Below are 22,491 nucleotides of genomic sequence, written 5' to 3'. Positions count from 1 at the left end.
AAACTACATAATGTTTCATGATTTTCATAATAAAGCTTTAATAAAGTCAGTTTGTGGGCAGCACGGTGGCGCAGCAGGTAGTGTCGCAGTCACACAGCTCCAGGGACTTGGAGGGTGTGGGTTCGATTCCCGCTCCGGGTGACTGTCTGTGAGGAGTTTGGTGTGTTCTCCCCGTGTCCGCGTGGGTTTCCTCCGGGTGCTCCGGTTTCCTTCCACGGTCCAAAAACACATGTGGGTAGGTGGATTGGCGACTCAAAAGTGTCCATAGGTGTGAGTTAATGTGTGTGTGTCTTACGTCTGTGAGGGAAGGGCTGAGCAGCGTTCCCCTGCTTATTTCCAGGGAGGGAACACAATCTCCCAGTATTTCCCAAAATCCATGTAAGACAGCTATAGGTTATAGACAGACGTGAGTAATTAGGGCTTTATTGCAGAAAAGGGCAAAGAGAAAAAACAAACAGAGACAAAATCAGCGAAATACTACTAAGTCCAGAAGGAGTAAATCTAGAAGAATAAATAGAGAGAAAACTTAACTGAAGGAAAATGACGTGCCCAATCTTCGCATCATTAGAGTCCTAAAACACTGTTTAACAGCGCTGCGCCTCCTTCTCCGACTGATGTCAGTGCTAGGAGCCACCGGGAGCACCTGCTTCAAGCTCCGTGCTGTTTTCACCTATAGCCTATTAAAGCGCATATTAAATTAATCTCTCTTCATGTTTTTATTTCTTTCAAAATACTAATTTCCCCAACATTGTAGCTGTATGTTCTCATAAATGTATAATTGTGTTTGCAACATACAGTTTAGGTCTAATTATTTACATGTGCTCTATAGTTGTGTGTTTTTTTTTTTGTTTGTTTGTTTGTTTTGTAGAAATTATTTTAGAATAGTTTTGCGTAAAGCGTGCAAATTAAACATTTTCAAGCAAGTCATTCGTAGGATTCATAGGTGGTACGTGGGGTTTGAGAATCACTGATGTAAAGCATGCCTTCAAAAGAGAAAAAATGTAGCTAGGTTCATTGCAGCATAATATAACATTACTGATGTTTTTATATAGACGTGTATATTAAACAATGCAGTTTTTGTTCTGTTCAGTGTTTTGCTGCAAACTGTAAAAGCAGCATTTGTACGTATTGTAACATGGTGTGTGCATGGTTTGTTATAACACATGTTTATATACATCTGTACAAAAGTCAGCGACCATTACGTTATTCAGCCATTTTGTATTCGTTGTGTGCGCTCCTCGTTTTTCAAATCATTTCTCTCCTGCTCCGTCTGCTTGGGGCAGCACACACCTCTCTCTTGGTCTTATACCATGGACCAGCATGAAAATTGCTGGCTGGGAGAGTGAGGGGCCTTCAGCAAGGCGTAAAACCTTCAAATTCTCCCAAAATTCTGTGGCTGGCAGCCCACCACTCTGGGTGTGTGTGGGTAAAAACCCCATGCACGGGTTGTAGTCTCTGTTTCCCCAACAGGATTTAAAAAAAAAAAAACTTCGCCTTCTACGTTGTTTTCATTTTTTCTCAGTAGTTTTTCTGTATTTAAAATGTGTCTGTTTTGAAATTGGTTACAGTTCGTGCACCAAAATGCATCAGAACAAACCATGTGAGAACGTGCTCTTAACTGATTTGGTCAGACCTGTCTGCGGCAGTGATCTGGATGTTATGTCTGCTGTGGTCCTATTAAATCAGATTTTCTTCTTTTTTTTTCTTCTTCTTCTTCTCCAACATCTGCTTGTTCACACCTACACATTCTTTCAAACCAATAATACTGAGTGGGAAGTTCGAACAAAGCACCTGTGATGTTTTTAGAACAGAAGGAAGAGTGAAACGTCTTTTTTCAACCCTCACTCAAAGATGAAAGCTTTAAAATTCTTTCATCTGATTCTGCAGTTTCTCACTTTTTCCATTTGATTTTCTGATTCATTGTGCAATATCTAATTTCTGATCTCCTTTGAAAAGTCTCTTACTTACTAATGATAAATAGCTCCTTTGACTGGAAAAGGTCTCTGACTTATGTACAGTAACACACACACACACACACACACACACTTGAGACAGTTTTATTCAGGCAAAAGTGATTGCACAATTTATTGATTATAATATTTGACTGTAATACACATTCCAGTGAATTAGGTCAATGTGCTGAATAATGATGTGCTGATACACTTTTAAACCAACTATGAGAATGTGTACTATAAGAAATTAGATCCAATGTGTCCTTTAAATATTGTAAGCGCAGGGAGAATTTACTGGACTTTCTGAGCTCTTGAGAGAGTGGATGGGGAAGTGTGTGAAAGGGGCAGGTTTGACTCTCAGATTGTCCCCGGATGGTGTGCTTCATGCAATGCTGTTTGATTGTCTGCAGATTAAACCTTGAAGGATGTTCTTTAAATAAAATCAACAAAACTATCTTTCCTTTTACTTTTCTTTTTTTTTTTTATCTCACCATCTCACTCTTTCTTTCCACCAGATTGTATCGGGATAGACTGTAACCTTAGTAAGTGCTTTCTTTATTCATACACAAAATGTTTCTTCTGAAAGCCTGTGTCTGTGCCATTTAATCCAAAGCCATTCTCTTTCTCCCTGTCGCATACTTCTTGCTATTTAATCCTATCTCTCGCTTTCTTTACTATTAACCGCAGTTCTTGTTTAACTGTGTTCCCTCCCCTATCTGCATCTCTCCCTCCTTCCCTCTCTGTATTTCTTTCTTCTTCCTTTTCTCCCTCTCCCTTTCTGACTCTCAAACTCTATCTCTTTTGTTCTGCAAAACACATCAAATTGCTGCGGTGTTTCAAATTAAGCATAACCACCCATTTAACACTTTCTTTTTATAGCAGCCCAAGCTCCTCACAGTTTTTCGAACACTAGGTTGGTTTATGATCCCTTGAGTCTCAGCTCAGTGAGAGGGAAAGAATTCAGCTACTGAATTTTACTTTTTTTTTATTCTGCTTAAGGCGTGTGTCAGGATAAAACTGCCATTTAAGCTCCGTTAGATGTAGAGAGATCTTTTAAAAAATATATCAAGATGCTGTCATGATTTACATGTTACATGATGTACATGCATTGAAAGGTAAGTGGAAAAGAGTGAGATTTTGTGCTGGTGTGTGTCTGTCCATCACAGGTAAATCTTATACATAATAATAAACACATTTCAGAGGAGGATGTGTAACTGAACATTCGGTTGATATGTTTATTGTTTTCCAAATGACTGAAAAAAACTCAGGGAACATCACTGAGGGCAGGTTATTTGATTATAAGGTTATTATGAAGGTAATAAGATTTTGAAATAAGTGAATATTAGCTCCTCCTTGTTGTGGCTAAAGTGAATGGAGACTAAACTTTTAGTACAGTACTCGAAGCAGAATAACTCATCAAGATTAAGGGTGTACTCACAAAAGTCAGTCAGTACTGTGTCAGTACCGTGTCCGACATGTTTGACTAATGTGAGAGTTCTGTACCTTCTCAAGCACGCCCAGTCACGGTTCACTGGGACTTAGGCTCCGTTTACATCAGTGTGAGTGTAAACCTTGCACTGGCACAGAACATGAAAGGGATCTCAATGCTTCAATACTCACTGTAAACACACAGCAGCCAAGGGATCACTAAGGTTTACTCACACACTCAGAAAAACCTGTCACTGGGGTGGTACCCTAAAGGGTACATATTCTGTACTTTTTACTTATACATGAATACTTAAACATAACTGTATCATATTATATAATAACTGTAGATTTTAAAGTTGTGCTGATTTCATGTGCTCCTATTTCATCTCCAGGACTTGACACCAGTGACAATACTGTACAATTAAACAAAAGCACTGCGCCATATAATTGATACATGTATAAAGCAGGTGAGAGTGCTGAGATTCATAGCTGGGAAAAAAAGTAAGCTATAAAGTGCAATCCTGAACTCCACTGTGCTGTATAAAGTGCCTTTTTTTACCCAAAATATGAGCCACACTGCGATGTAGTCATGCTCGAGATCGCAACTTTAAACGCAGTGTGAGCACAGGCCAGGTGGGGAGGGGGGGACAATCGTACTCAGACTCGGTTCAATTCAATCAGGCCAAGTGTGAATACACCCTCAACTTTCACCTGTGGCATGGGTATGTTGCATGTATTTATTGACATTTTTATTGTTGTGGTTATGGCCCATTTCAGTGAATTACGTTTTAGCACTCACTTCCAACTGCATCTTTCCAGACCCAGGGGATGCCACACCTTTCAGCACAAGAGTTATCCAAGTTAATGTAGACTTTTCATGACTAACATCATCATTAATGAGGACGCAGCTGAAAGCAAAGAAACACTCAAAACAAGTATGAGCTTACAGTCGTGGTAGAGCATCAGCAGGATAGTTTATGTATACGGGCCATTAAGCTCCATCATTCATCAGCTGTAAATAACTTGCAGCCAAATCTAAAATAAAATATGTTTTATTTGAAATGTGTTAATACTTGTGCCCCCTTACGCAAGGTGGTTGCATAAAAAGGATGGCTGTACTTTGCATTATAGCTACAGTCATAGTGATGCCATTGGGCGTTGGTTGTCAGGGACTTTTAATATGAGCTACATGCAGTGTTTGATATGAGCTGAGCGCTCAAAATGCTGACCTGATTATAGACACACACACAGTGAGGTTCATGACAGAATGAAGTCAGAACAGTGTAAAAGCTCACTGCATTGTACTTCAACAAGTCGGCTTGAGATGGAGGAATATGGAGTATTGAACTTAAGCTACACAATGTAGAAGGTAATGTTATGTAAAATAGTACAAATCTTGGATGTGAAGTGTGTAGTCATTTGTAAATCTGATGAACATCCTTAAGGCTTGACTTTTGACAAGACATTTAACATGTCATTTTTCTTGTACAAAATAGAGAGGGAGGTAATATTGAATTATTTCTGTTCTTTGGCATTTATTATATTTGTTGTAAAGCCAACCCTAATTATATTGACAGTGTCCTTGTTCTGGGGAAGGTAAAACCCAAAGGAAATAAAAGAAGATGAAAGAGAAAGCAGCAATGCTGCACTTTTGATGTATATCATTATTTTATACTACGTAACATAAAGTCCGGCCTGTTTTTCAGGTTCAGTCATATATTATAGGCCCTATACCATAAGAGCATACATTAAATATCCTTCTGCAAACCACCAGATGGCATCATTCACCACCAGTAAAATCACTGTGATTGTTTTACACCAGTCTAAAACAAGAGCTCCTCCTCTACTGAAGGGAGGCAATGTTCATGATAATGGAAGAAATGAACTCTGCTTTAAAATATACGTTACCTTTCTAAAAAGGTTGAAACTAGTGATGAAAAGATATATTGAAGGAATTGTATAGTTCAGCTTTGTACCTTGCACAACGTTAATATGTGTCTGTTGACTCCTTGTTTGAAGCTTTAAAGATGAGTACATTGGGATAAAGAAATATAAGATTCATCTGTGGTTTACAGGAATTGCGTATTCCCCCCTACGTTCCCACCAGTTTGTCATTGGGTGTGACAAGCATATTTAGACTGATGGAAGTTTTAATGACAGTAAAATGTTAATTGACTTTTAAATAGACAGAAATCACCGGTAGTTAAAGTAAATTATACTAAATTAGAGCCCTCTGCCATCTGGTGGAAGTCCCTTTTTTGACCTCACCATGTTTTGCATTTTAAACAGCCTAGCACTGAATTACATGCGCTCACTCCAGAAAAAGTAATTTCAGCAAAATTTTACTGCAGGTGACACGTCCTCCTAAAAGGTTTGCATAATGCAGTTGCCTGGCTAAAATTACATGCAATATACAAGGTTTGTCTGCAGTCCCTGCAAAAAAAATCTTAACGCATAGAAATGACCATTTTTAATACATAGTTTGGCTTGTATGACTCTAACCCAAAACCCAACGCCAGAAACGCCTCATCCAGCTGATAAAGGCATTCTGAAAAATATAAGTAGATTAGTTGGAGCAGCTGTGACTGATCAGAGGTGGTAGAAAGTCTGTAGAAGGTATCCTGACGAATACTGATGGTCATACGTTTCTAGTCATGCTTAATGTACCTAAATGACCTAAACTAACTGTGTATAAGTTAAGATGTTCTAATATGTGTGACGAACTAACATGGGGTAAAGTGTAACATGAATATTTTATGCAGTTTTTGCTTTTCATCCCACCTGTTTTTTAGTTAATAATTTATGTCTATGAATCTCAGTACTCATGCATTCTGGCTGTAATAAAGCCGTTTTGATATTATTTTATGTAAATAACTAAAAGTAAGAGCTAACAATGCTAAAATACAGCCTTCATGTCATGGTTAGTACCAAACATGTTACAATTGGTAACAGTATAAAAAGCAATAATAATGTTATGTACATAAAATATTTTAGTTTGATTATGTTAAAATTTCTAATGTATGATCAGAAAAAAACACTGTTACTTTCAGACACTCTATCTGTTGCAATAGCTGCACCTGTTGGGTTAGGTGTAATGTTTGCATTCTCTCCAGTTGTGGCTGGATATTTCAAATATGAGGAAAAATCTGACCCTGTAGCAGGGTTGCACAAGACTGCTTGTATGAAATCTATTTACCTTGTCAAAAATTCTCATTTTATTTGGTATAAAACAAATGTGAAAAAGTGGTTGGTAATGTTCTCTCTTCTAATCTTACATTTATAAGCAGAAATGATCATTTATTGTTTGTAGGTTTACAGTCTGATAAATGGTAGTGGATCATTCTCTACACAATGACAAGGTTTCTGATCATTTCACTGCTGGGTTGAAAATGCTTCACCATGGTTTCTAGTCCACTATAATACCCCACGATAGGAGCCTACGATTAAGGGCGAAATAAATACATAAAATAAATAAGTGGTGCTTTGAAAAGTATGAACTATAATCTTTGTGAGACTGTTGTTTTTCAGTTTGCACCTTTGCACAGTTTCTCATTCAGTAGCTCATTTTATCATAGCCTTGCAGAGTCAGAGGTAATTTTCATGAGTAAGAATACCTGGGACACCTGGTAAAACCTTTGATGGCAGAATTAACCTCAATGATACCCTTTAAAATCCATATTAATCTTTAATCTTATACAGTCAAAGCCTTTTTATATAGAGAGTCAAATACATGTAAACAATAATGTAAACAAGCTAACAGAATGCCAGTGGATACATTACATGTGTATTTGGAGTTTTTGTTAAACTTACATTTTTGTTAACTTATATCCAATGTACTAACAGTAAACCCCACCTCACATTTCTTTAAACGCCATCTTTGTACTGGTTTCCAAATTCTCACTTTGTTTCTTTCCCTTCAAGGTTGACTATGACTCGTTTCCTGTCCACATACAACCCAAAATGTATTATGGCAATCCTCAGATGTTCTTGTTACAAGATCACATCTGGCACTAAAAGACTAATTAAATCCCTTCAAGCCTCTGCTTGTAATTCCGGAATATGGAAATGGGTGAGAGGACCTAGAAATTAGACTTGCTCTCTAGATTCTTGTTTGCCCCATGCTGCTGAACAGGCCACCAGTTGCGTTTGTCTGATTTGTATAAGTCAAAGCAGTTTGCAGGAAGTTGTAAGATATTCGGGGATGTGTCCTGGAAACACAGTTTTCTTTTACTCAGGTTAGATGTGCTCGCCACTGCCCTTGTAATATCTGGGTAATGTTGTCACAAACCATAATGTATTCACTCTTCTAGTTGATGATTTGCTGAATTGTAGTCATGCTGATTGTGAATCACTGAAAGCTTTTATTCAGTAAACGGTAGGTCATGTGTGATCAGTTTTAATGTCATGTATATTAACAGTTTCTTTTTGCTACATGGAGTAAACTGACTCGGTGAAATAAGGGAACACGTAAATTCCTTTCATATTACAGTGGGGCGGGTAGCAGCTTAGATTTAATTAGCAGTGTGCCAGAAGGTGTGAGAATGTCAGTGCCCCTCCTTTCTGCTTCCTGCACTCATCTTCGAGAGTAACTGAGAGGAGTGCTGCTAATTAGGACAACCATATGACAGACACACCCTGATATGTGGGAGCTAATGAATATCCATCTAACATTGCCAAGCTCTGCCTCTCACTTTCAGGTTTTTAAACGGAACCCATGCCAGGGCTGCCACAAGCCTCACTTTTTGTGTTAAGTAAAAGTGAGATGTGTGTGAGTTATATATATATCTTCTGTAAATTGTGTTTGTGGTGAATCTGTTGGGCCAGTGGAAGCTGGGTTATTTGATTTGCTGAACTCTTGTGGCCCTGGTGAGGCTGAGTGCATTTGGAGGCCAATAGATATCAGTGCACATCGTTGGTGTGCATCAGGGCTCCATACTCTGTTCCCTGAGGTTTTAGAGTGCTGAAACAATGCAGTTGTGTTTATGGTAGAGTAGCGGGTAAGAGAAAGAGTGAGTGTTACAGCAAGTGCAGTGGCAGAGATGGCCTGGCAGTTAAATTAAGCAGCAGCGGTGTCAGATTTGCTTTGAACTGCCATGCCGATCAGCAGCCAGTTTTCATGGTGGAAAATGAAGTTGCAGCTTTGCCATGACCCGATTTCAATTAAGCATCTGAGCTGCTGAGAACGTGATGAGAGCCTGTATGCTGCTGCCATAACAATAATACCTTAATACCTGTAATCTGAGGCTTGTGAATGATGTTCCATATTCCCTCGTCTGTCAGCCTTTCATGTAAATCTTTAAGCGGATCTTCAGGCGGTCCTGTGCAAGAGCTGAAAAATAAAATAGCCTTCTCTAAAATATTCTTACGCAAGATTTTCTGTCAACAAGCAACAAGTCTACATCACTGTCAGATCAAAACCTTATTTTCTAAGAGAAATCCTACAGGAATGAGTAAAAACCTCTTTAAATGTCAATGTCAGCATATGTAACAAAGAATATTACATATATGGATTATATCCTAAATCATTTTTGACCATTTGTAGTAGAACAACAGTAGTTTACTAATTATGAATGACGAAAAAGAAAATATGAGATTTTGTTCTGTCTCAATGGTCTACATTACACTGAACTACAGCATATTTTGTGAATGAACCTGCACTCGTCCAATCAAAGACATGTATCTCAAAAATAACAGCTTTACAGGAGAGGGGAAAAACCTTCTTAAACTTCAATGGATGTCAATGTAAAAAGGTTTAATTCCAAGTAATTTTGGAGCATTTCTATTGGTCCGTTAATCATTAAATTTTCACAGAGTGTGGGGGACAGCTGCTGTGTTCAAATGATGTAGTAAACTGAAGAAATGACAAAAACCATATGTTATTACTTAATGCAGTAAAAGTCAGTAATCTTCTGGGAAAATGCCTAAAACTGTTGGAACTTTTGTGTAGGGATTTGATGACATTTATTCTCAAGAACATTAGTGAGATCAGCTGCTGATAATGCATGACAAGTCTGAGATTAAAAAAAAAATCCCATTATCCCATTATTTTCTGGAGTCCTATGGCATTCTTTCCCTCCAGAAAATACAGTTTGACGGGTCAACAGTCCAGTCCTGAGGGGCTTTATACAATTGTATCTGCGGAGTGTCCTTTTTATTGGAAACAATGAAAGCACATCATGCAAGCTCTTTTTCCATGTATAATTGAATGTTCACATTGGATATACCTTAACAAATATGAATTCACGTTTTAAGGGATGTCTGCAAAGTTTTGGACATGTTGGATTAAACTTAAAAATAAAGAGTGGTGACTTATGAATAAAACATGAGTTGAATCCTATTTATTATGTAAAACCAAGCAAACATAAATGAACTGCAGGGGCATGGGGAATGTAAGATACATGTAGATTATGGTCATATTGACTGTAAATGATGTGTAAAGTGCAACTGCGTGTGTGTGTGAAAGAGAGAGTGGGAGGAAAAAAGAAAAAAAAAATGCTGATAGCATTTTAGCTCTTTTAGGCCTGTGGGATAGAGGAGGGTAGAGTGTATTGATGAGGCAGGCAGCCTCGGGCAGTGACTGACTTTGACCCTCTCACTCTGTAGGTAAAGGACCGGAGACTCTGTATGCAGGGCACAAGCTGAATGACAACGAGTGGCACTCTGTGAAGGTGGTGCGCCGTGGGAAGAGCCTGCAGCTCTCTGTAGACAATGTGACTGTGGAGGGTGGGTGGACTACACACACATACACACATAACACTAATGATCTCTCTTCTGACTTCCAATGTCTGCAATTCTGTATTCAGTCGAAAAGTGCAGGAATTTTAATAAGGGTTCTTTGCTTAAGCTGTATATGTGCTCTCAGTCTCTGCACAACTCTGGGGTGTCTCCAGACTTCCTATGTGAATGGGGCTTCACATCTGGATGCACATGTCGCATGTGCTAACCTTGGGAGGTTAGGGGAGACATGGCAACAAAACAAATTCCAAAATAAAACTTAATCAAATAATATATTTGTATGTATTAACACACTAGTATTTAACATATATTTAAAGGGGGTTTTCTAATAGAAGTACTCATATTTTTAAATGGGCACTCTAGAATAGCATTTGAAACATTTAAATCTATTACATTTAGTGCTGCATTGCTTCAATAACCTTCATTGATTTGGCAGAATGCACCACTTGAAAAACTATTTCTCTGTTTCTGTTTTTGCCTGAGTGTTCTCACACTGCAGTATCCTAATCTGTCATGCAGCAACAGGCAATCCTCATGGTGCTTGAAAATGCTTGACTGCTAGTGTAGCTACTGATATAGAGTCAAACAAATACAGTGTGATATTTGGTGTCCCAGTGACGTTGTTTATCTGGCTTCACTGTGCTTCAGCAAAGTAGTATTTCAAGAAGCCAGTTGTCAAGAAACCAACTAAGTACTTGTAAATTTTCAGACATTCTCCTACTTTCATCATCTTCATCAGAAAGGGATTTTCCTTGCTTTTAGGCTCTGACTCCTTCTGCAGCGTTGCGATGAGCTAAGTAGCCAAGTTTACAACAGATGTAGTGATGGATACATTTTTTCATTCGGGCTGGAGGATCTGTTTACAAACCTGCCAAAGGACAGCAAATGAATATTGGCCATTTGGCTAAAGCTGGCACATAGACATGCAGCATAAAGTGATGATGCTGAATTAACGATTTTGTTTGTCCTTGTTAAATAAATAAATGTTTTTTTTATTATGTATGTACATTGAAATGTTTACTCATAAACACATACTTGAAAGTTCTTCTTTGGCATCATCCCAGAAACTTAATTTTTAACATTGTAAAGTAACTGAAAGATTTTACTCACACTCTAGGGCAAATGAGCGGAGCGCACACGCAGCTTGAGTTCCATCATATCGAGACGGGAATCATGACGGAGCGGCGCTTCATCTCAGTCATGCCCTCCAACTTCATTGGGCACCTTCAGGGCCTTAACTTCAATGGGCTGCCATACCTGGACCAGTGCAAGAACGGAGACATCTCCTACTGCGAGCTGAACGCACGCTTCGGCATGCGGCGCATCGTGGCCGACCCGGTCAGCTTTCGAAGCAGAGCCAGTTATCTAGCGCTTTCCACTCTTCAGGCCTATGCCTCCATGCACCTTTTCTTCCAGTTTAAGACCACCAGCCCTGATGGCCTGCTCCTCTTCAACTCCGGAGATGGAAGCGACTTCATTGTGGTGGAGCTGGTCAAGGGGTGAGTGCAGAAATAAGGCAATGCACAATAGTCCCTAACAGTGGTATTGATTCAGTCTATTTGGCCTAATACACTAACATTTTTACACTACTATCAAGTGCAAATTGGACACTTTCTATCTGCAGTTTATTCACAAAAATAGCACAAAAGCTTCAGTGCACATTTTCTGGACCAACCTGGAATAACACAAAATACACTTATCTCCTTAATGCATACACATTTGAAGGAGGCTCATGCAAAATATGTAAGGATTGTACAGAAAATGGGCGGATATATTAGAAGGGTGTATTACTGCACATTCTGCTCCATTTCTGCTTGAGCAGCTAATGGTTGCCAGTTTCGTGTTGTAATTTTCTTTGCCTTTTATGATCAAGCATACACCTTTGGTCGAGTCTCAAAGGCATGTTGCTGGAAAACCTCCTTTAACAATGTTTGCAGAAAACTGTAACTACACAGATGAATGTTAACAGATTGACTGTGTCTGCTGTCTGATTTATGTGAACAACATTGTCCTCTTACAGCCAGGATATATGAGTAGTGTCCAGTAATGTCTCACAAATTAAGCTGGAATTGAGTTATTTCCTTGTAGAATAATCTAATGGAAATTAATGTCAATTTTTAACACAACTACCACTTTGATAGTGATTTCCCTGCTAGGAGCTAGGAATAGTTTACCCTACTGTGTACAGCTTTAGGAAATTTAATGATAGTGGTAATGATCAGGTAATTTATGGAGTGCAAAATACCTGTATGCATTGCTTGGACTAAACATGGTGGCTATTGCAGGTGGCCACTACTAAAATCTGCATATTAACTATCAATGTGAAGAGTGAATAACCCATTACAACTGAATGTCTTCATATCCTTGTCTTTTACAGTAAATCGGGAGTCTGCTGTTTCATTAATGTTTCCTGTTATCTCCATTACTAGCTCTGTTTGAAATCCTGCCAGCACACCTTAATTCTCTAGGCTTATTTTGAACAGATGCTGTGGAAATGCAGCACATAATCAGACCTGTGTGTGATGAGTGTTTTGGTTTTTGATTTGTACCTTGCAGTGGTCTTACTCTGAGCAATTGTAAGTGAATCCGATAAATGGGTGAGGTCACATTAGATTTATTCACTGTTCTTTCCAGCATTAGCATATAGTACAAGCTATTAGGCCACATTTGATGAACCTTGTATATGGACCTCACAAATGCAACTTGTAGATTTGGGCACAAACACCAAACAGTTTAGATGTGTTTTAAAATGGAGAACAGCTTCAAATGTGTCAGAGCTTAGCTAATTTCTTTTATACGACTTGTATCGATTATACGATATTGGATCTTTTTTATATTTTGTGTAGATGGGCCTGTAGGACATAGACGGAAATTATAGTGTGATTATATTGCCGTTGTGTTTTGCCTTGCAATATATTAAAAGCTCATTGCTGAAACCTTTATGCAATATACTAGTGTATAAATGTCAGGAATCCTCCAAAAACCTATAGAAGCATATGCCATTTGGGGCATCTGTCTGTGATTGCTAACAATGTTTACCGCAAACAGTGAACATTAAGGTAATGGTTAGACATCCATTTGCATATATAACTATTGGAAAGGCTAGAATTTCAGTTACCTTTAACTACAAATCTACTGTGTAATTCTTAAAGAACTGTAGAGTTAAATAGGTCCCCTGCACTCTTTAACCACATAACATTTCCTCCTTTGCCTCCAGACATCAAACCTGTGGCCCTTAGGCTTTTTAAACTTTATAATCCACAGCACTTGTGTAACACATACATACTCAACCCCTGAACACCACAAAATCATCCACATCTTGTATTGTATATTGTCACTGTTAAGTGAAAAACCTACAAAAATAGAAACTTTATAGTTGAAGGGGAAAAAACCCTTAACTTTCAGAAGAAGTAAATATAATAAGATTTTATTTCAAGAAATTTTGCTATTGGTCCATTCACCCTGAAATCTTCACACAAGGTGAATGACAGTTCCACGTTGTTTAACCTTCCTCCTGTGTTAGCTTTCTGTTACCATCTCTTATGTTAATGAGTCGGTTTTGACCCGTGTCTTAAATAATATACCCTAAAAATAATAATATACCAGCCATAATATACCCTAAAAACAAGTAATTATCAATTAATTTGTTTCTTACCTCTTGTTTACCTTGTTAGTTTTCCTTATCCATGAAAGGATTGGTTTTAATTTTTCATTGTTGCATACTGTAAACTGGAGATGTACACTCTACAAAACACAAACTCTAAACTGACTTGGCCTTACATGTCTGGACATGTCTGTCTTTCCTTGTTTTGTGAAACAGGCAAAGATAGAAGCCCCTAACTGAAGCTCAAGTGGTGATTAAGATTCCAGATTTGTTTTTGTTTTCTGATTTTAAATTATACCTGGGTCGAAATTGACCTTAACAACAGAAAAGCCACAATTTTAATGAGAGCATATTTTGTTGAAATAGAAGTTCCTGACAATGTCAAAAAAAATCTTGATGCAATAAACACATTTGTGGAGTACTTGTATGCATTTAAAACCCAAAACAGGTCGGTCAAGATCCTAACACAAGAGGAAGGTTACATTTTGTAGTAAACTACAAAAAATGGAGACATCGACTATATGCATTGTGTGGTAATTACTAGCAAACGCTAATGAACTAGTTTCAGATTCATATCCCTGATATATTCCTTGTACACATCTGCCATTGCTGATCAGTACATAAACATTTAGGTCACAATTTTAGGATTAAATCTACTTGGATGTTCATTACAGAACAAATTAGCATTTTCTTCTGATAGGTTTACAAAAGTGATAGATTTACACAGTACACTGTTACTTATATATTCTGCTATTTTAATACATACATAGCTATTTGAAATTCCTGTCCAATCTTAGCCTTTGTTCAGTGTCCATCTATTTTTATTAAACCAGTACCTGTCATGACTGATACTAGTGTGCAGCCCTAAATAATTTCTAACATATTTTCACCTGCACCACACTTGGAGCCTATTTATTGTACACATCTGCTTCTAAAAGTACCCAACAGTTATCCGGACCTTCCCCACCCAGCAAGCCGTAATACCTGTCTGTGTGAACCCGTGATCTTTTAGCTGTATGCCTGCCCTGCCATAAAATTGGTTCCTCTCACAAATTGTTTTGCAGATCATGCAGCATGATCTGCATTATATAAATGTCTAAGTACGTAGACCTCTGTTCCAATAATATGCATATTCATACCCACACTAAAAGACACTTCATAATTGGGTTTAAACTTTGAATGTGTTTAATGTTCTTTCTGAATTGATCACAAAGAGTCCAGTTTATATTTGCTCAATCACAGCACTCATGTGGCAGGTTAATGCACAAACCTGGCTCAGCTTTCCTTTTTGTCTTGGTAAATAGTTTCTTGTAGTCTGGGCCAATTCAGTCCATTTTACTCGTGGCAAATAAAGGTACGATAACCCTTTCTCACCCTGAAATTCATTTTATTCAGTTGGGGGGAAAATTAATATTGTAAAAGTCACGAAGCTCAGATGTTTAACTTCCTGTGCCGCTGCCATCCAGAAAGCCAGTCATTCAGTAAGCAATTAGACAGCAGGTGGCCTTGCCTCTCACTGGAGCCTGCTGCTGCATGCTGAATGAAAACAGTGTAATGAGAGATCACTGCTCACCCAGCACACACTCTGGTCTCTCTCTCTCTCTCTCTCTCTCTCTCTCTCTCTCTCACACAAACACACTGTCATGGAGACTCACATCTCACCAGTGTCACACTGCTATCTCTCACTCTCTCTTTCTCTTGGTCTCTCTGCCTCACTGAATCAGTGTCTCTCTATCATTTTATATCACATATTTTATGTCTCTCTCTGTTGGGTTTTTCTGATTTAGTTTTTTTCCCCCAAAATGTTTTTTTTTTCTTCTCCTCTTTCTTTATATACTCTCTTTCTCTCACTCTGATACACTACTGGTGCCTCTTTTGCTTTTGCTCTTTTTCTCACACAAACAATCACATACACCTAGCACACACTGTGCTCTCTCTCTCTCTCTCTCTCATATGGACTTCACTTTGTCTTGTTTATCTTTCTCGCTCATACAGACTCTCACATTTCACCAGTGTCACACTGCTATCTCTCTTTCTCTTGCTCTCTCTGCCTCACTAAATCAATGTCTCTCTATCATTCTATATCACATACACTCTCAGTGTGGGTTTTTTCTGATTTTGTTTGATTTTTCCCAAACATTTTTGGTTCTCTCTCTCTCTCTCTCTCTCTCTCTCTCTCTCTCTCTCTCTCTCTCTCTCTCTCTCTCTCTCTCTCTCTCACTCTATTTTTCTTATTTCTCTTTCTTTCTCTCACTCTCTCACTGACTGACTGGCTGTGAATGTGTTAGATAACTAAACACTTGTCTCTCAGTCTAAGTGTGGCAAATCAGCTTTCACTGCCCTCTGTATGACTGTCTCTGTTTCTTAATGGAGGTTTACAAAAATACACTGCCAAGTGTGACATGCTAAATAAAGGGGAAAACACCTAATATGCAGTGCATGGAATAAATAAAGCTAAAGATAGATTTCTGTGCATAGAAAGGTTTAGGCATCAGTGTGGAAAATCAGCTTGATGCATAATTGTACCTTACGCAACCACACGAACATTGTCATAATGTTCCACTATCCAAATAACAAAGGCAGTAACTACAGATAACAATGAATTAAAGAAGACTGCAAACTTCAGGTTTAAAGAGCGGTGCAGGAATTATTACTGGTATTGATTTGCAGACACTGTGGCCCTACACTGTAAAAAGAAAATAGTTAACCAACTTAATTGAATTGCTTCAATTGGTAACAAGTAATTCAATTAAGTTTATCCAACTTAATTTTTTAAAGTTAACCCTAAAAAACCTTAAGAAATTAAGTTGGATAAACTTAATTGAATTACTTGTTACCAATTGAAGCAATTCAATTAAGTTGGTCAACTATTTTCTTTTTACAGTGTTAAAGAACAGCACACTTTTTGCTAGGCCATTTGATTGAAAGAGGATTTGATGTATTGCAGGTACATCCATTATGTCTTTGATTTGGGCAATGGGCCGTCACTCATGAAGGGCAACTCTGACAAGCCGCTCAACGACAACCAGTGGCACAATGTGGTGGTGTCCCGAGATGACAGCAACGTGCACACGCTCAAGATCGACTCTCGCACCGTCACACAGCACTCCAATGGAGCACGCAACCTGGACCTCAAAGGTACCACCAAGATATATTTTATTTATTTATTAAAAAGAAGAAAAAAAAGCATTGTCTTTTTGAACCACTTCCTATTCACTAACCAACCTCTGGAACATATCTATGCTTCAGAACTAGATTAATGATGCTACCTCAGCATCATGGCATATACTGTGTCCTCCATGCGCTGGGCCTTGGGGATAGCCTTCTGACCTTTGCTGGACTCTTCTGGAAAGCTATTAAAATGCTGTCATATGTTTCCACCCAGCCATTTTTCTTGTATTTAATTTTGACTCCCTGAAAACTGTAATAAGCAGCTGTTCCTTGAGGCTATTTATAAAGCTGTCAACTCCCCAGGTGCATCCCATTAAAAAAAAAAAAAAAAAAAAAAATCTACCACAACATAACACATCTTGTTTTCTGTCCTTCGTTAGAAAAAAAAACAGTTCACTTTTAAAGGTATGTCTATAGATGTAAATCAGTTTGTGCGCTCCGAATAATAGACTGACGGCACCAGAACCCCATTTTCAAAATCACAGAATGTTTATTGTTGTGTTATTATTTGGCTCAATGGAAGGATGAAAACCAATCAACATCTAAGACTATACTTTGCTGATATAGGAAAATATCCTTGTGGATTCTTTGAGGGAGAGAACAAAACTGAAATTATGTGTCCTGAAAATAAATGAAGCTGTAGTGAAAAGCAAAGAGTGGACACAGTAATGAAAGTGTAGGTGAGGGGGGGGGGGGGGGGGGTAGATGATTCTATTGCTAATTCTGTAAAACCTCAGCCAAATAATCAGAGGTGTGTGCATTACTTTGAGCTGAGATATGCCAGAAAAGAACACAAAGAAAGGAAGATCTGTTCTCTGTATACAGAAGATAAAGGAGAAAGACCTGGACACAGCGTGTGCTTACTCATTGACCTTGGATGTGCAATTTGTCTCAACCAGTGCTGACTCACTGGATATTCATTTACACTAATAAATTGGAAAGGCAAGGGCTTTTTAATTAATAGAAAGTGGAATTAAATGCCTTAATCAGTAATTGTGAGTGAGTTTTTGGAGAAGGCAAAACATTTAGCTTTCCTTGGGCAGTAGTTCAACAGTAATGAGCTGAAAAATGAGCTTCCCCCCACATACTCAGAATCACAGGTAGATTTAGCTGCTGATGACATGTCCCTGTTCTGGCCTCCAGGCTTCTTTACTTAATAAAAATCTATGGGAGGAACCTAAAGCAGACTCAAGAGCCGTTTTCTCACTTATCACAGCAAATTAGGCCTGTCAGTTGATGTATTATGCAAAGTTAAGTAGATCACTGGATGTTTGGGATTTATTGAAGTTATCAGATTTTTTCTAAAGCACAGCAGTGGGATTTTTCAGCCCTCGGTTTAAGGACGCACTGGGTATTTGATGCACTGGGTATCTGCAGTATAGTGAATTTAGTATTACAGAAAAACCCTGGTATCAGTGCTCATTATTCACTCTGAAGGCCCTCTGCTAAAATGAAGAATTCAGAGCATTTTCTGCCCAATTAACTACAAATATAAATGGAAGAATATATGTGTGTTCATTAGGCGTGCCTGTGCTTTAATTCATTACTCTGCTTTCCCCCAGAGAACAGGTTGATAATTCCTGGGGATTAGGAGGATGCTGAATAATGATATTAAATATATAAAGACCTTTCTAAGGAAACCGTTTCTCGTACGTGCCCACAAAAAAAAAAAAGAGAAGAAGATACATTATTTGAACCATTGAATCTCACTGCAAGTGTCAAGTCAATTTCCCTCTCAATCCACATGTGTAATAAAGTCCAAATCAAATAAGGCTGCAAAGCAGAGTTTCCTGCTGTCTGTACAGCAGGCTCCAAGGGCCTTTTCATTGGGTTTCTTTAGAACAAGTCCTTTAAACATCAAAAGAACAGCCTCGCAGTATGTGTCATTTGTAATTGCTCAAGCAATTATGTGAGAGAGAATGGAGGGAAGTGTGGGAATCCTCCAGCTCCGGCCCGTTTTTGTGAAGTGTAAAATGAGCATCCTCAAATGGGAGGGACTGGATGGTGTTGATGTGAGGAATCTGAGATCCATCAGTAGAATGCCTGCTTGATGCTTGACCTGCTCTGTTTACTGGCACAAGAACACACACCAAACGCTCATGCCGAGATTCTTACCAAGATACTCGCAAAGTGAGGGTTTTTTTTCTGTAAAAATTGGCTCCTTCTCTAATTCTTGCAGCTGTTACAGATAATTTGTTTCTTCAACTTGGGATGAATTGTAATTGTTTTTCTCTCTGGTTCCTCTAATGAGTCAGCATATGTATGAAGCCATAGAGTAAAGTAGGAATGAAGCCTACTTGGCCAGTTCTGCTAGCTTGCAAAATGTTGGCCTCCTTTTATGAGTTAGTGAAAGTAAAATACATCCATGTGTGAACAAAATGTATAACATTTTTATTATTATCATTTAAAAACACTTTCTGCTCATTACATTGAGAGGAAATTTCAAGAAGCATCAAGCGGTCATGTCAATGAGGTCAGCAAGTCATCAAACCCATCATGTGATCAAGCCTTTTGGTGTTGGACTGAGGCTAAAGGTGTTTCCTTTCATTTCTCCCTTGATCTTAAGCAGTGGGGGCCTGGCTGTGTCATTACTCATCACAGACGCATGGCCGGAGATGTCATTTTTACAATTCCACTGCAATTCATCAGAAAGCAATTGATTTTCTTCTCTCTGTGATGAAAGGGCCTCGATTCTTTCTCAGTTCACTCGTCTATTGCATGAATGATTAAAACATTGAAGAAAGTATAACTGGAAATGTGTAATTGTCATTTTCTCTATAAATCACTATAGTCACTTTTCTGAAGCTTTGTGTCAGATCTTAGAAATGACAGAGGGTCAACATCTGTGGCATATCTTTTTATATACACTGAATACACAATTAAAACCACTGACAGGTGAAGTGAATAGCATTGATTGTCTTGCTGCAGTTGGACTGGTATAGGGCTGGGAGAAAGTAAACGAGTAAATTAGTTTTTGAAGTTGATTTGTTGGACATATGTTTAATGGTTAACCATAAGGACATGAGCATGAGAACTGGAGTAAATTGTGATGGCCATAGTGTTTTGGTCTGAACTTCTCCAAATCATCAGGTTGAGTGGGGTGTTCCTCGTATGTAGTGATAAGATCCTACCAAAATTGATCCATGGGAAGGACAACCAATGATTTAGCTGGATACCAACATTAACACTGTATATTACACGTGCCCATTTTTCCTGCTTCCAACAAATTTAGGAACTTTCTATACTTTTACGGTCTAATATATACCAGCCCTTGTCAAGTGTTATTGTAACATTATCAATGCAATTCATTATAATGTAATAGATTTAATTAATTTCACCTCTCTGTATTTTTACTACTGTGCCTGAACAGCTTATTAATAAATATTTGGTCATGGACATGCAGCTTGAATGATGTTCTCACTGGGATCATGCGGGTAATGTGGCAAAAAATGTAGAACAAAAAGATGCTCAATTATATTTTCACAATACGCAATATGTTACACAATATTTAGATTATAAATAGTGCCACATTATTTACAAATGGAAAATGTCTGCTGCCATTACATCGTGTGAACAGACAAATAGGAATAGTTTATAATCACTTTTAATATAATCTTTTTACATTAAAGTACACAGACATTTTTATTGTGAAAATTGGTGTTTCAAGAGACACAGTCGCAAACCTCACCCTGCTAATAGATTTCTTCTACGTGCGTTATTATTGTTATTATTGTGAGCGATATACACTGGTGTCCAATTTCTAAAAGAGCCTGTAACGCTGATAAACTCAGAGTATCCTGACCTCCTTGGCACTTGGGGAGGTGCTGTTGTTATTGTGGAGACAGTGGCGGAAAATTAAGCGGTTAGTAAGTCAAGAGGTTGATAATGACTGAGGAAGGTCAGAGTGATAAAATGTAAGTTCTTCACAGTTGGATGAAAGGAAATAGAGTTGAGGAGGTTATAAAGAGTGCTTTCAATGATGGTCTAATTGGCCTTAGTCAATTGAAGAGGTAGAAAGAGCATGTTTCGGCAAACAAGCAGAGAAGGCAGACTTTTGCTCTGTGGGATGGAAATTGCCATATGTATTCCTGCTTGTCAGATATAGAACATAATTGCCTGTCTTTCTGCCAGAGCCCAGTGAAATTGAATAGAGATTTTGCTCACAAATAATGCCCTCTAAATGTGCTCTCCTCAGCTAGGTGATCATAGGGGCCTTTCTCCAGCTTTGACCAACTTCCACAGCATGTAATTGTAACAGAATTAATGAGGATTTTCATAGGTATACGTAGAGATTCATTAGCCTCAGTAGACTAGCACAGAGCACCAAAACAGATGATGTAGAATTGCTGCTGTTGGCTCTGTGCCAGTTATGTGGGCAATATAATTGTTGCAGGTGTCTGGTTGTGGGGGCGTGTGTCCCCCCCCCATAGTCATACCATGGGTTTTCAGAGTAAGTGCCACTCCAGACAAGCAAAGAAAGGAACATCCACTTTATCCTGCTTTTTTATGTTTATTCAGACATGCTGCATTCTGAACATTTTTTTTTTCAAGAACGAAGGCCAATTTTATTGTTAACATGATTATATGCTCACTTCAAGAGCAAGACATTTCTCTCTCTTTCTCCTGCACATCAAAGGTACATTTGTGTTATCCTTCATCGGCAGGAAATTAGAATGAAATGAACAGATCATTAGCGAGAACAAAGGAATTGTTCCTCCCCATGAAGCTCATCAAATAAAATGGTTAGGTTGCGATATTCGTAGTTGTGGCACTGCAAGGTTTTGATTAATGACCATGATTTTTGTAATGTGTGATACGATACATTTATCTGTCTTACAGCGTTAAATGCCTTTTCCATTTCTCCAGGAGAGCTGTACGTTGGTGGTGTGGGGAAGAGCATGTATAACAGCCTGCCCAAGCTCATAGCGTCCCGTGACGGCTACCAGGGATGCCTGGCCTCCGTGGATCTGAATGGCAGGCTGCCAGATCTTATAGCTGACGCTCTGCACAAGGTGGGCCAGGTGGAGAGAGGCTGTGATGGTGAGTTTTGGTTTAATTTAGCATTGCCTTACAAAAGTTGCATTGAAAGTTGCATGATTACGTTCTAAATTGTCTTTCAAAGGTAGTGCCCAAGGTTTAGTGATGTGTTTAAATTTAGAGGAAGTCTGAAGAGTCTTTCTTAATATCTGACATGTCATTCAAATGAAATGGTCTAAGAGGCAATGTCTTGACATCACTGAAATAATTCTACCTCTAATATAGAATAAACCTTTTATAGGCAAGAGATGTATTATTGCATGGTAATTTAGAAACTGTGTCACTGGGAGCATTAAACTAATTTAAATGCATGAACAGCATTTTAAAATATGAATTGGACAGCTTATTTCACTAAGTCAGGCATGTGTTAATAGGTTTCTGGGAAGACCTGATGATTTCCATGTGAAAACTATACTAACAAAATGAGCTGTATTTTACTGAACAGATTTATTCTGCTTGTTAACAAAATCTAATACAGATCTTCATTATTCTTTGATTTTAAGGAACGTTGTCATGTTCTGACCTTAAAATTAATTTATTCATTATATGTAACCACTTATCAGG

The 22,491-nt window shown here is 38.3% G+C and overlaps 1 protein-coding gene across 5 annotated transcripts in view; it reads left to right on the top strand.

The window, feature by feature from the left end:
* The window catches only part of nrxn2a (neurexin 2a), a 416,827-nt gene that overhangs the window by 173,238 nt on the left and 221,098 nt on the right, over positions 1–22,491 (top strand). For all 5 annotated transcript variants that reach the window (XM_066645189.1, XM_066645188.1, XM_066645191.1 and 2 more), the window contains 5 exons: positions 2,468–2,494; positions 9,984–10,103; positions 11,233–11,614; positions 16,667–16,857; positions 21,757–21,930. In XM_066645189.1, coding sequence (XP_066501286.1) covers positions 2,468–2,494; positions 9,984–10,103; positions 11,233–11,614; positions 16,667–16,857; positions 21,757–21,930 — 894 coding nt within the window. The remainder of the gene's footprint in view (positions 1–2,467; positions 2,495–9,983; positions 10,104–11,232; positions 11,615–16,666; positions 16,858–21,756; positions 21,931–22,491) is intronic.

The sequence above is a fragment of the Hoplias malabaricus genome, chromosome 15 (assembly GCF_029633855.1).
Source record: "Hoplias malabaricus isolate fHopMal1 chromosome 15, fHopMal1.hap1, whole genome shotgun sequence".
Taxonomy (NCBI): Eukaryota; Metazoa; Chordata; class Actinopteri; order Characiformes; family Erythrinidae; genus Hoplias; species Hoplias malabaricus.
This window is presented reverse-complemented; position numbering and strand designations above follow the sequence as displayed.